We start from the raw sequence: 14,410 nt of genomic DNA on the forward strand, positions 1-14,410 counted from the left end.
ACACACACACGTGTGTGTGTAGTCCCTAGTTTCTGTTGGTGTTAATGTACAGTGTGCGCTCTTAGGAGCGTGTCAGCAGTTAAACACCGGCAGATGACCAGGGAATATTTGTCTGGGACTTTGAAGCGTTTCACGTGGGTGGTATCCATAACAGATTTATTAAATCGTATCACCATGAAACTATAGACCCGTACAATTTAAAATACGTCTGTGTATATTGTACTTGTTGTTAGTCAGCTTCCTGAGAGATTGCTTAAATAAAGGGAAACTGATCAACAATGATAATCAGATTTATCGAGTACAAACATTTTGTAATGACTGTATTGTCATCCCAGAAATGTCAAAGACATACATTTCACTCTCAACAGTGGTCCTGAAATTTGTCTGTTGTGAATGCAGCAAAGACAAGCAGTCTTAAACAATTCCATACTAGAATTAGTTTGTAAATATGTGCCTGTTGCAACGAAAAATTGTGTACATTCTGCAAAATGCATAGCCCGTGTGTAGTTGTCAAAGCAGATTAACGTTTTCTGGAGATATATCTGACTTTGCTAATCTTTTCCCGTCTACGAACATTAGAATGGATTAGTCTAGACAAGGACAGGCACCATTATATTTTTTATTTGAAGTAATGCTGGATTTTTAATTCTTGTACCATTCGTCGACTTACTGCTCGAACAGCTGTCATAGACCTAGCATTCCCCACGTTATATTCTGGAGCACTACAGAGCACGTGGGCCTATAAATAGAGCGCGACGCATCTTCATGGAGCATCTCGTACCGTTTTCCAGGCGCTGACAACGCCATCCTATGATTCTGGATCAATGGCTGCGAAAAAAATGCAGGACCGACCAAGTGCTGTGGACTCAGTCATCCGAAATCTACTGATCCCAGTGGTTTTCAGTATACAAGTGCGAAAATGTTTAGCTGTTTTTCAAAATACGTTCACAGATAAATACCATCCTGTATAGAACTAAGAGGCACAAGAGACAAGGGATCTGAATAGCAAATGACGTAACAAAGTGATGTGTGGGAAGCGAGGAATGATGAGTTAGCAAGGACTGCAATGACAATACAGTATTGTAATTCAGAAATATCCAAACTTCATTCAACTTAGGAGATATCGATACGCCAGAATGCTTGGGAACAACCATTCCATGAATTGTTAAACGTCCTTCATCAGTTGTGAGGATCTGCTTGCACCTGACTGCTTTGTTTATAATTATTAGCTTTCAAGTGGCCACGGGAAAGCTAAAGTTTGTTAACGATATGTTACACAACTATTTATTGGACCTGGCTGCAGGGGAATGGTAGCGAATAAGAGGTAACAAAGTATGTTAGTAAATTGCAAGAAAATTATTTTGAAATTGTCATCTGATAAAATAAAATGAGGTGGGCCAAAGAAGGAGACAGTTGCTCTTAACACGTTTCGTGCTAACGAGAAGCGGATAAATAATTCTTTATGTAGTGAGACACCTTTAGCATTTCCAGAATGAAATTTTCACTCTGCAGCAGAGTGTGTGCCCACATCAAACTTCCTGGCAGATTAAAACTGTGTGCCGGACCGAGACTCTAACTCGGGTCCTTTGCCTTTCGCGGGTCCCGAGTTCGGTCCTCGGTCTGGCACACAGTTTTAATCTGTCAGGAAGTTTCACCTGCAGCGTTCTTCGTTTCCAGCTGGCTTCTGGAGAAATGGAATATTTATAACTTTGTAACTGAAATAAAAACAAATCGCCAAATGCTCAAAGACGAGTGCAATCAACAGAAATAGAAAAAGCGTGTTTTCAACAGGTTTGAATGAGCAAGTCCAAACAAACATAGATTCATCCGAAAAAGTTTGTCTGATAGTTGGACAAGCACTTAGTTAGTCGAGATTACTTGATTGTTTATATAGGTGAGCCATCACTTTTTATCCAAGTCTGCGTATTGTTCTGATGCCGATGACAGTTCCCAGCAGCCGATTATCGAAAATGAAACTTTTTGTGCGTATCGTGCTATAGTAACGAAAAACAGAGTGCGGTAGAATTTTCCTGCAGATACCAATGATAAGTATTTTTAGCGATCAACATTACTATCTTCAGCATCTGCTTACGGAGACTTACAGGGCAACATTTTGTCACGTGCGTTTCGCAGTGCTTCTTTTGTGCATGTGTGAAAAGTTCCATAAGTTACAGGACAAGAGAAAATTTTTGTGTCTCAGGGGTGTAAGGATAAAAATTTTTTGTCTTGAAACGTCCTGGCAGATTAAAACTTTGTGCCGCACCGGGACTCGAAACAGGTAGCTTCGCCTTTCGCGGGCAGGTCTATTTACTGAGCTACCCGAACACGATCCCTCCCACGCAGCTACACTTCCGCCAGTACCTCTTCTCCTAACATTCAAACTTCACAGAAGTTCTCCTGTAGACCACACGGGACTAGCACTCTGGAAGAAAGGATACTGCGGAAACTGGCTTAAACACTGCCTCAGGTATTGCTTCCACTCATTTTGCCGAAATGCAATGGTCCCATGAATCTGCCAGGAAATTCCAAATTACTGCACACTCCGATGCAGAGTGAAAATTCATTCCGGTAATGTTGTTTTGATTTACAGTAACTTTCTTTCAAAGTCACTGCTTCGAGATAAATCACAAGCGCTTCAGCTGCCTCGTACAACTGCCTGTCAGTAGCATGTTTGCGCACATCGATCGTAACGTTCCGCGACCTGTCGGCAACGGCTAATTAGCTATGGCTCCTTTCGCGGTTTGTGCGGCCTTTCGAGTCCAGACGGTGGTGGCGAGCCTTCCATTGTTGCGGGAGCTCTGGCGCGTAGCCATGACGCGAACAATGGGAACCGATGTGTCTCCCCTCGCCAGAAATAGGTGGGCGCGCGCTGTTTGTGTTTCAAGGCGCGGACAAGGCGCCGCTTTCAGCTTTCGCTCTTCACTCCGCGAAAAACTACGGACTACGGACACACAGTACATAACGCCGGCTTTTCTCACCTCAACAATGAACTCTTGTACTGACTGGTGAAATATCTACTTTTTAGAATTTGAACAACGCATTATCATAGCAGGAAGAATGATCTCCAACGGACTTCACCAATCAAAGCTAACTCCCCAGCTGAAATAAATGAGAAATCTATAGAACTATCTATCTTACATTGATCGTCATTATTTTAATGGGCTAATGTTTGTGTTCAAAGCATTTCTTTAGTCTAAAACTAGTCCTCTTAGAGCTTCACAATCTGATCGCTTCTATTTACATTACAATGAATGAACATTTTCGAAGTGAACTGCGTCTTTATCATCACAATTCTTAGCGTCTTTTCTCAGACCTCGACGTCTCCGAATGCTCAAAGATGAAGGCGTTCTACCCGAGCTGCAGCTCTGATGATCTCTTTGTCAAAGATTGTCAAATTCTATTCTTTTTTCCTTCTTCAATCACTATCAGTGTATTCCTCTGAGCTCTTCCTTTTACAGCGAGGAGCTCTACCGTCACTTTCTTTAATTGTTCGTTTTGTATTAGCTGGCAGTGATAAAAAGGATATTAACAGTGATATACAAATTGATTTTCAAGGATAAACAGTTGTATTTCAATGATCAACAAAAGGCGTGTCGAAATGCAACTGCAGTTATACTGAGGCATACGATAACAGGAAGATGAGGAAGGAAGAGATTCCAGATACTGGATGACACGACGGACGGTACAACATACAGCAGCCTTAAGAAGGAAGCAATGGATCGCAGAAAATGGAGAGGCAAAGGACCTGCTACTATAGCAGATAACTGATGATGATGATACGATAACAGACTTTACAAGCGTACTGACACATACTGTTGTCCATGGATTAACTTAGCCCATTATCAACATACATTTAAATCATCCGGAGATTAGTAAGTATGTCTAGAAGAAGCGGAAATTAAACAGTGACAATGGCGTATTGATGTAAGACAATTATGAACACTCATAAAGTATACGTGCGCTGCCCACGTTAACACAGCTCTCCAAAATGATTCAGAAAACTGGGTATCTGCAAAATATGAACCGGAAGTGGATTTATTTGGGGCATCACATTAAAGTAGAAATATCAGGCTGTAAATTTGCACACTATTATATGATTGTAAATAATAGTTATGTCTGTAAGACAATAGTAATCTGCTGATAATACATAATAATTAGAAAAATAAAGGAACAAATGCCAACTGCACTAAATGTAATGATCTTGCAGTTTTTGTAACTAGGATTACAAATAATTCATTGTCCTAGAAAAACTACGTCCACTGTTCTCTCATAACCTGCCTTCCAGATGTCAAACCCCCGAAAAATTTTACCAGCATTCAGAACTATGACTCTGTGGTGTCAAAAACACAGTACGGTATCGATTATTTTTTCCGATGAGCCAGACTGTGAAACTTCGGTTGCTCGAAAATGTCAGAAGATCCAAAAATTACTCAAATTTCTGCCACTGTTAACGACGGGGATTCTTCGTAAAGTAGCAGTTGACGAAGAGAAATATTTGTTATCAGACAAGTTACTCTCTTTCCTAGACCAGTGGCAGATGCTACTTGGAGAAAGAGTTATCAGAATACCTCTTTAAGCACTAGAATTACTTATTTGTTGTGTTTATTGCGTGCAAAGAAGCTGATGGGTTTTTTGAAACAACGCACTGGTTATACACAGTTCTCACAAAAGAACAATTCCAAGTATCCAGATGCTCTGCCTAAAACAACATATTTGGTACATGGTAGCATAAGCTAAACTAGTGTCTCTTCTGCCTCTCAGGTTATGTCAACAGATGCAAACTGCTTAAATACGCTTCGATATACACTGCACAAAGGTTACAAGCAGTTTTCATTTACGACGCTCTCCACACGATCAGTGACAGCCACTTTCCCTCCAGTCCTAGAAACTTAAATTATGTTAGTAATGTCACTTAAGAATTATTATTTAAATATGTTCTGTGACCCATTTCGACGCTACCTGATGTTTCTGCTAGTTTTTCCATTTGCTTTGAGCTTACGGAAAAACCTACTTTTTATTCTATCGTTACCGCGTTTCCTGTCTGACGGCATAAAGGATGACTGTATGTTACTCTTACTATATAATGTTATATTTAAGTTCCATACAGTATGTAGGGAGTTGTGTAATACAGTATTTGTAATATCTGTGCTGAAAAAAGATTTTTGGAGTTGGATCTCGCAGTGCAGCAGAAGCATTCTCCCGAACGTTGATCAGTTGATATTAAAAAGTACATAATATACAGAGTGAGATATCTGTGGCAGGCCATCTCAGATACATCCAGATTGAATTTATATATAGAAGTGCGGTTTTTCCCAAGCTATAGTAGACAATATAGCGAATTTCCGGACGTTCGCAAGCAATTTTTATCGCTTATAGTCGCCGAATTACGCGACCGACGCTCTCTCTCTCTCTAAGGGAACTTACCGGTTTCCTCTGTGGCATTTAGAAGCGTCCCAGAGAACTTTAGCGACATAACATGAATGACACTTGACCGAAGTTTATCAAGAGAACAGTGTACAGTGCAGTAAACCACCGTCCCGCCGTTAGAAGAGGTTCCACAAACTCCTGTACTATTATGCCAGATGTAAGCAAACACATAACTCAGGTGTGGATCTTGTGCTTATGTGTGCCCCTGAAGCGTATCAGCCTCTTTTCTGCTGTTGCAGCAATCAGATAACTTGCACGTAAAGCCATTGAGACATTGACACTATACAACAATTGAAAATGTGAATATGGTTTATAGCGAATGTTGCAGTGGTGCGGTTGTATGCTGACGAGTCTCTAGATCGCGCTAAGCACGATCTGTCTACGCACGAATTATAAAAAAGTTCTGGAAACTGATAGTGTGTAGGGTAAAATACGCCAGGGAAAAGAAGTGCAACTGATGAAAGAAATGAAACTAACATTTTAACCGCAGGAACACACATTGTAAATGTCACTAAGAGGCATCTCGAAAGTGCGAGCAGTATATTCCATCACATTTCATTCTCTTCATGTTTCGCCGCATCCACAGCTTCGTGACAATGACTTCCACAATTGGTTACAGTTGTCGCGCGGGATTAGCCGAGCGGTCTCAGGCGCTGCAGTCATGAACTGTGCGGCCGGTGGCGGCGGAGGTTCGAGTCCTCCCTCGAGCATGGGTGTATGTGTTTGTCCTTAGGATAATTTAGGTTAAGTAGTGTGTCAGCTTAGGGACTGATGACCTTAGCAGTTAAGTCCCATAAGATTTCACACACATTTGAACATTTTCATTTGGTTACAGTTCTCCGAATGTCATCTACGAAAGGTGCTAAGTGGTGCAGCATATCTATGCGAGATTTTGTTTAAGGAAGAAGCATCGCTTACAGACCACGGGCAAGTCAGTCTTCTCAATATGCACTAATTGTCACTTGCAAATCCACTTTGACACTAAGAAGTGGATAAAAACAACGCTCTTGGTCTATCAACGTTTGGTGCGCATTTTTCAAGATCCGCATCATTGGTGACTGTTTCATTGATGAGAACCTAAATACACTCAAGTATCTCGAGTGCCTACGATATGCTGCTGCCGCAGTTATTGGAAGACATCCCAATGGATATAAAGCAAATAGTGAGGCATCGACATGACAGATGACCCTTCCGTTTTGCGCTTGTAATGACAGATCCTCTTAAGAAAACATTTGGAGAACATTGGAACGGTCGTTCAGGATACGCAAAATGGTCTGCACATTCACTACACTGACCACTTCTATACTTTTTTCTGTGGCGGAAATAAAAACAAGAGATCTATTAGGAAACAGCGACGATTCACGAAGGCATGAAATGCCTTATAATACCGGTCTGTACTGCCCTTAACTCCAGATAAAATTCAACGTGCGGTATTGTTTCTCCAGAATCACTTTATGGCATTTAGCAGTGCTGAAGGTTAATAATATGAGCACTTGGTATGACAGACGTCGTAACAAGCACACGAACTGTACCTGGATACCACGCTTGCTTGCTTTTGGTACAACAGGCCCGACTTCTCCTGAAGTGGTTTGACAATATTTGATCAAGTCTCATACATGTTGGGCGTCGCTGAAGTTCTCTTAGAAGATTCTTTCAAATGCTACTGATAAAAATACATAGTTCGATTAGAAAAAAAACTCCATGTCGTAATTCGACGATTACAAACGATAAAAATTACTTGTGGGCGTCAGGAAATTCGCCATATTAGTCGCTATAACTTCGCGAAAACTGAATCTCACCTCGTATACTAGGGTCTACCGCGAGGCAGACAATTGTATGGTCCCCACCAGTATCGCCTTTGAGTACGCTCAACGTTCTGCGACAGTACAACCTGATGAGAATGTTACACAGTTGAACATCATTCCACGGAATATTTATACTGACTCCAGTTGTGACATGTGACTCAACAATCCTTATAAACAATGGCTGATACTACTTTATGTCTTGCGACTCGTTCGCCTTTACATTTCTCAAATTTAGACGTACTTATCGATATTCGCAAGAGCCTGATTTTTTTTTTCTGGAGATGTGGCGGTATGCTACTATATTTACTATCATGTAACACATTGTCAAAGTTTTACGTCATCAATGAGAGGTCTTAGATGGTTGTTATTAAGACTGTACACTAAATCATCATTACATAACATACGCAACTAAGACTTGTAAATCTCGCTGACATATAACCGAAATTATTTATTTTTCTCTGAATGACTTGATATTCAGAATACTGTACTGCTTTCTGTCAGTGAAGAAGTCCTCTATCCATCCGTAACCTGGCTTCGCATCCCGCATAGCGTCTGTGAGGTACGACAATCAAATGTCTTCGAAATGTGGCATTTAGAGACTATATATGGATAGCGCAATTGATAGTTTTGGAATCCCTATTGGCTACCACGGAGTTTCTTTCCTTCATTCATCGGTAACTCATGTTAAAGATAGAAGACAAGTCACTTCCAAATCATTCTTCGAAACTGCCGTGGGTCGCTATTGAGCTCTAAGGCTAGGCGCGCACAGGCGATTTTTCAGTCGGCGCGACTTATCAATCGCTGTCGCGGAAGTACATTGTGGTGCGCACACAGCGGCAGGAAAATCGCAACTACTCGCAGTACCAGTATGGATTTCATCGAAACAGCTTGTTTGGTGTCGCTTTTACTGCGAAGAAGAGCGAGAAAAAAGCGCAAATGTCGTTACTGGGTGCATCCGATTGTAAGTCGAAGACTAGTGAAAGGGCAGTTTTACAAATTACAAGAAGAGTTACAAAATCACCCAAATAAATTCTTTCAATACTATCGAATGAGTAAGAATAATTTTGATACACTGCTTCAGACAGTAGGACCGAATATAACAAAACAAGATACAACATGGAGGAAGTGTATACCACCTGAGGAGCGCTTATCAGTGACTTTGAGGTGAGCACACAGTATTTTATTCAACAGTTTTTATTGCCCTTTTACATTATTGATTAGATACATCAAGAAAATCACTACTGCAATTCGAAACTGGCGAAACAGCGTGTTTTTGATTATAGACATTGTCGTGCTCGTAGAATGGTGGAATGTACTTTGGGGATTTTGGCTAACAAATGGAGAATATTTCATCGACCTATGGATGTGGATGTTGGTTTTTCAGACATAATCATAAAAGCATGTTGTATTCTGCATAATTTCGTAAGAAGAAATGACGGTGTACGAACTGAGGACGAGTCGTACGAATGCCTTCTGCAAGGCTGTGAGCCTGTAGGAATAAGAGCTGATGCGTGTGGTATTCAGATAAGGGATTATTTTGCAAACTACTTTGTGACTCCACAAGGATCAGTATCTTGGCAATATGGAAGAATTTAAATTGTTGTAACTGTGATGTCTACACGAATCAATAATATAAGTGAACTATGAAATACCTTTGTTAGTCTTTTCTGGTCCAGGCAGTTCAGTTCAGTTCCGAAATAGGCTGCAGCATACTTCTCCCCATAGTTTCTCTTTCAAATTGCGATCACTGTATTCTTTTAATTTCCTGTTGTAGAGAGCTGGTCGCTTTTCTACTTCTGCAATTAGTCTTTCTTAATCGACAACACAACTTACAATGTCATCCGTAGCGCAACTCCCGTTATCAGACATGCTGCTGGCGCACTGAACTTGTCTGTATGCAACACAGAGCGAGAGCGACGGACTGAGAAATCGCGTCGCTAGTGCGTGCGGGCCCATGGCAGTGCCCATGAATCATTCCATACATGCGACAATCGCGTCGCGCGTGAAATAGCGCCAGTTGCGTCTTTTAAATCGCCGCTACTTTTTTGTCGCACGTGCGCGCGCTCCTATTCGAGCCACTGTGTTTCATTCTTGCGACAAATAAATCGCGCGACGGAAAATCGCCAGTGCGCGCCTAGCCTAAGATTACACTTTGTCCTCGGCAACACAAGTATTCTTTTCCGTTGTGCGCAAGTCGAATTGTGGTAACACCGTGGTTTAAGATTGTGAAGGCACAGCTTCAACATTTGGTTTTAATTCTTGTATGGCCTATTACGTTCATTGTCTCATCAACAAGTGGGTAAACGCTAATTTTTATCACTGCTTCTTCCAAAATTTCTTAATATTCGAAACGCGCGATGCAGATTATTGAACAAGTAGCTGAGAGAATTTTGGTAAGCGTGCTTAGCATAACTCATGTTAAAAATAAATTGAGCGGGCCGCATTCGCGGAGGGCTTTGCCAAGAAGCGCGTAAGAGTGGCAGCAGGTCATTTTCTCAATCCTCGCGTCCTTCTGCGCTACAGTTTAGTAGTCTTGACGTGAAACATCGTAACTTCACTAACAGTCTTTATATAATGACGGTTTAAACGAGAGTGAGACGAAATCTACGTTATTACACCCCTCTTCTTGCAACAGGCTTTCTTTTTACTCCTTGGTTATATCGACTCCTACTCACTCGTTCTCTCTCTGTCTGTCACAGAGAGAGAGAGAGAGAGAGAGAGAGAGAGAGAGAGACTTCGCTTTAGTTCAACAATTTAGTATTTTCTACAATGGCAGTTAACCCGATTATTAGGAAAGCTATGCAGATTCGACAGAAGACTTACGAGCTGAAGACAGCTTCCTTAGAGATTCGTCACTAAGCAACAAATTTCCATAGTATTTTGTACGCAGTAATTTTAGTCAAATAATTTCAAAGAAGGGAGCTGACTAAGGAACATGCACGCAAATTCAAAAGCATACCTTGCCTAAACTGCATGAATGAAGCTCATATGAACTTTGCAATCCCATTTTTTTTCCAAAGTTGGCACTACAGAAGGAGGTCATGATTTGACGTGAATCGTGTAAATGACAATGGAAGGATGTGGTGTTAGCCCTATTAACTTCCTTTTAGGGAGATGGAGTACTTTTCCGCCTACTTAGGTTGAGCTGTCGTGTTGGTGGGAGAACAGGTGAAAGAGATAACAGAGGGCAGGCGTGAATGAGGTAGAATACATAATGTATTAGTAGAGAGGCTATCATTCTTTAGGCCACCTGCATTTACTTGCAGATGAGTAGACAATTGATTCGAACCTTAAGGTCGAACGACTTTTCAGATGGTACATCAGTTTGTGGATCATCATTATGAATTTTGCTAATTTACACTAAAAACGGTGAGGTACATTTCTGACAGTGGGTGACTTGCTTCTGAAGATGCCAGTGTTGGTAATCTGTTAAGAGTTACACATAAACCTGGAATGGAAGAAAATTGTAGACGTTTTATTCAAGAAATCAAGGCATCTAACAAGTCACGTTTCTAAGATGGTCACAATATATCATATCTGATCGTGTTATAACCCTGGGCAGGCTACTGGCGGATACCATACGTCATTATGATTGTTCAGATCATTGGGAAGTATCCAGAAAGAAGCTGAAGGACTGGCTCAACCGTACAGAACTACTGAGCACATAGAGTTGTATATGTTCGGAGCTGACATGTCACATTTATATAACACAGGAACAGGAAAACAGCCGTTACCTTACGCACACGCGTTTTGCAGATTCTCTTTCGGTATGTGAAGAAAGGTTCATTGTTACAAAGCTTTCTAAAGCCAAGATCGTATAGATATTTCTTTATTTTTAACAACCAGTTCCGACAGACGTTGCCATCATCTGTAGGTCTTCATAATTTTGTGTTACAAAGCGTTTAGATTAGATTAGATTAGCTTTTCGTTCCATAGATCCGTGCTGAGGAGATCCTCGTGGATGTGGAACATGTCAATTTTTTTTAAGCTGAAATAACAATACTAATAGTATGAACATATACAAAATATATACAATACATCATTTGTTTCTATTAAAAAATTCGTCAGTGGAGTAGAAGGAGTTGGCCACTAGTAAGTCTTTCAGGCTCCTTTTAAACTGATCTTTATTTGTAACTATTTTTTTATGTTTGCTGGCAAATTATTGAAGATGAGTGTTCCTGAGTAGTGGACCCCTTTTTGAACTAAAGTAAGTGCTTTTAAGTCCTTGTACAGATCATTTTTGTTCCTGGTATTGTATGTATGAACTGAGCTGTATGTTGGAAAAAGAGATATATTATTTAGGACAAATTTCATTAAGGAGTAGATATACTGAGAGGCAGTAGTTAGTATACCAAGTTCTTTGAAGAGGTTTCTACAGGACGTCCGTGAATTTACTCGACAAATAATACGTATTACACGCTTTTGGACTCTGGAAACTTTTGTTTGACTTGAAGAGTTACCCCAAAATATTATACCATATGGCATTATGGAATGAAAGTAGGCAAAGTATGCAAGCTTTTTCACTTTTGTGTCTCCTATGTCAGCTGACACACGAATTGCAAATACAGATTTGTTAAGGCGTTTCTGCAGTTCTGTAATGTGCTCCTCCCAACTGAACTTATTATCAAGCTGTAATCCCAGGAATTTCAGACTGTCAACCTCTTCTATCTGCTCTTCTTCATACTTTATGCATATGTTGGGTGGAAACCTCTTGCATACAGTGAGTCTTTCGAAGTTTGATGTCAGTGAATTGGCTTTAAACCATTTATTAATATCCATGAAAATATCATTAGCAGATCTTTCTAGAACTACACTCGACATACTATTTATTGCAGTACTTGTGTCAACTGCAAACAAAACGAAGTCTGCTTGTGCTTGTGAGATGGAAAACAGAAATTTTGAATACCTAAAGATGACAGCAAAGTCTGTCGAAACCGGCTTTTGAAAATAAAGAAATATTTGTGCCAACTTGAATGTTTTTTTTTACCAAGTAAAACAGATCATTTATGCCAACTTGAATGTTTTTTTTACCAAGTAAAACAGATCACTCCTTTTCATTTCGCTACATAAGAAGTCAAATTTTCATATGGCACTTGATCAAAATCACCAAGGTGAATGACAAATTCGTTCTATCCTTAATATTACGTATCCGTCGGATATCGATCTCTAGTTCACACCTCCCTTTCACATATCTTTCTGGATTCAAAATGAGGGAGACTATTGGTGAAAGAATGCGAGCAGCTGTTGGCGAATCGCCTCGCGCAGAGCCTAGATGCTATGAATAGCGGACCTTTAGCGCGGGACCGGCGTACCTGCATGGCTCCAGTGGACGCTCTTGGAGAGCTTTCCGCGCTGCTTGCCGGCGAAGCTGGCGGAAGCCTTCACCTGGGCGTTGCCCATGGCGGCGTCGCCTCCCTCACGGCTGCGGCTGTGGGCGGCGCCTCTCGCCCGCCATCCCCCGCTGACGGAGTTTCGTGCGTCTTGCGTTCGAGCGAAGCGCTGTGCGCTGTCCGGCCACGAGGCTCGGCCCCCCGGACACTGCGAGCTGGGCGCCTGCCGACTCCTCGCCTCCGCCGCCTTCTAAACTCGCCGCGCTCTCAGCTGCTCCGCCTTCTAAATCGGGACGCCCGACGTAGTCACGGAAGCACTGTCTTCGTGGTGGCGCTTTCCGTCGCTTTCCGATATCTGTACAGTTTTTTGCAAGAAAGTGCTCTGTGCCATTACATGGACTGTTGTCGACTGAACTGTATGTAAAAGGCATTCCTCCCCTATGGTACATTTTGTCTGTTTCTTGTGTCGATATATATTTTTGTATCACAGTGAATTTCAAGTTAGATTAGATTAGGTAAGTCTTAATTCAGTAACGGTCTATTATTCTGTAAAAAATTTATTTACTTCGTAGTTTGTGAAATTTTTCACCCTTACAGTGACTATAATTACACATTAACCATGCTTTTTTGATGGAAATGCGGTTGATTCATATAACTGGAGGTATTCCACTTATTGTCTGCTCTTACATTGTCTTTAAGTTTCTTTTGTTCAGGTTGTGAATTCCTTTACCAAGTCTACTCTCTGAGTTTCAAATTCTCCTAGCTCAGATTAGCCAACTATAGAATACTGCAGACATCCATTTATTCAATAATGAATAATAGCGATCATTTTCATGTCTGCCCTTAGGTTAGATTATCCCCCCATGAACCATGGATCTTGACGTTGGTGGGGAGGCTTGCGTGCCTCAACGATACAGATAGCCGTACCGTAGGTGCAACCACAACGGAGGGGTATTTGTTGAGAGGCAGACAGACGTGTGCTTCCTGAAGAGGGGCAGCAGCCTTATCAGTAGTTGCAGGGACAACAGTCTGGATGATTGACTGATCTGGCCTTGTAACACTAACCAAAACGGCCTTGTTGTACTGGTACTGTGAACGGCTGAAAGCAAGGGGAATCTACAGCCGTAATTTTCCCCGAGGGCATGCAGCTTTACTGTATGATTAAATGATGATGGCGTCCTCTTGGCTAAAATATTCCAGAGGTAAAATAGTCCCCCATTCGGATCTCCAGGCGGGGACTACTCAAGAGGATGTTGTTACCAGGAGAAAGAAAACTGGTGTCCTACGGATCGGAGCATGGAATGTCAGATCTCTTAATCACGCAGGTAGGTTAGAAAATTTAAAAAGGGAAATGGATAGGTTAAAGTTAGATATAGTGGGAATTAGTGAAGTTCAGTGGCATGAAGAACAAAACTTCTGGTCAGGTGAGTACAGTGTTACAAATACAAAATCAAATAGGGGCAATGCAGGAGTAGCTTTAATAATGAATTAAAAAAAAGGAGTACGGGTAAGCTACTACAAACAGCATAGTGAACGCATTATTGTTGCCAAGATAGACATGAAGCCCACGCCTACTGCAGTAGTACAAGTTAATATGCCAACTAGCTCTGCAGATGACGAAGAAATTGATGAAATGTATGATGAGATAAAAGAAATTATTCAGGTAGTGAAGGGAGCAGAAAATTTAATAGTCATGGGTGACTGGAATTCGAGTGTAGGAAAAGGGAGAGAAGGAAACATAGTAGGTGAATATGGATTGGGGCTAAGAAATGAAAGAGGAAGCCGCCTGGCAGAATTTTGTGCAGAGCTTAACTTAATCATAGCTAACACTTGGTTCAGGAATCATGA

The 14,410-nt window shown here is 41.2% G+C and overlaps 1 protein-coding gene across 1 annotated transcript in view; it reads right to left on the reverse strand.

Annotated features, from left to right (window-relative positions):
- The window catches only part of LOC126482275 (uncharacterized), a 242,662-nt gene extending 229,888 nt beyond the window's left edge, over positions 1–12,774 (reverse strand). The window contains exon 1 of the mRNA XM_050106260.1: positions 12,545–12,774. Coding sequence (XP_049962217.1) covers positions 12,545–12,632 — 88 coding nt within the window. The 5' untranslated portion in view covers positions 12,633–12,774. The remainder of the gene's footprint in view (positions 1–12,544) is intronic.
- Positions 12,775–14,410: the final 1,636 nt, after the last annotated feature.

Source organism: Schistocerca serialis, chromosome 5 (genome assembly GCF_023864345.2).
Source record: "Schistocerca serialis cubense isolate TAMUIC-IGC-003099 chromosome 5, iqSchSeri2.2, whole genome shotgun sequence".
Lineage (NCBI taxonomy): Eukaryota > Metazoa > Arthropoda > Insecta > Orthoptera > Acrididae > Schistocerca > Schistocerca serialis.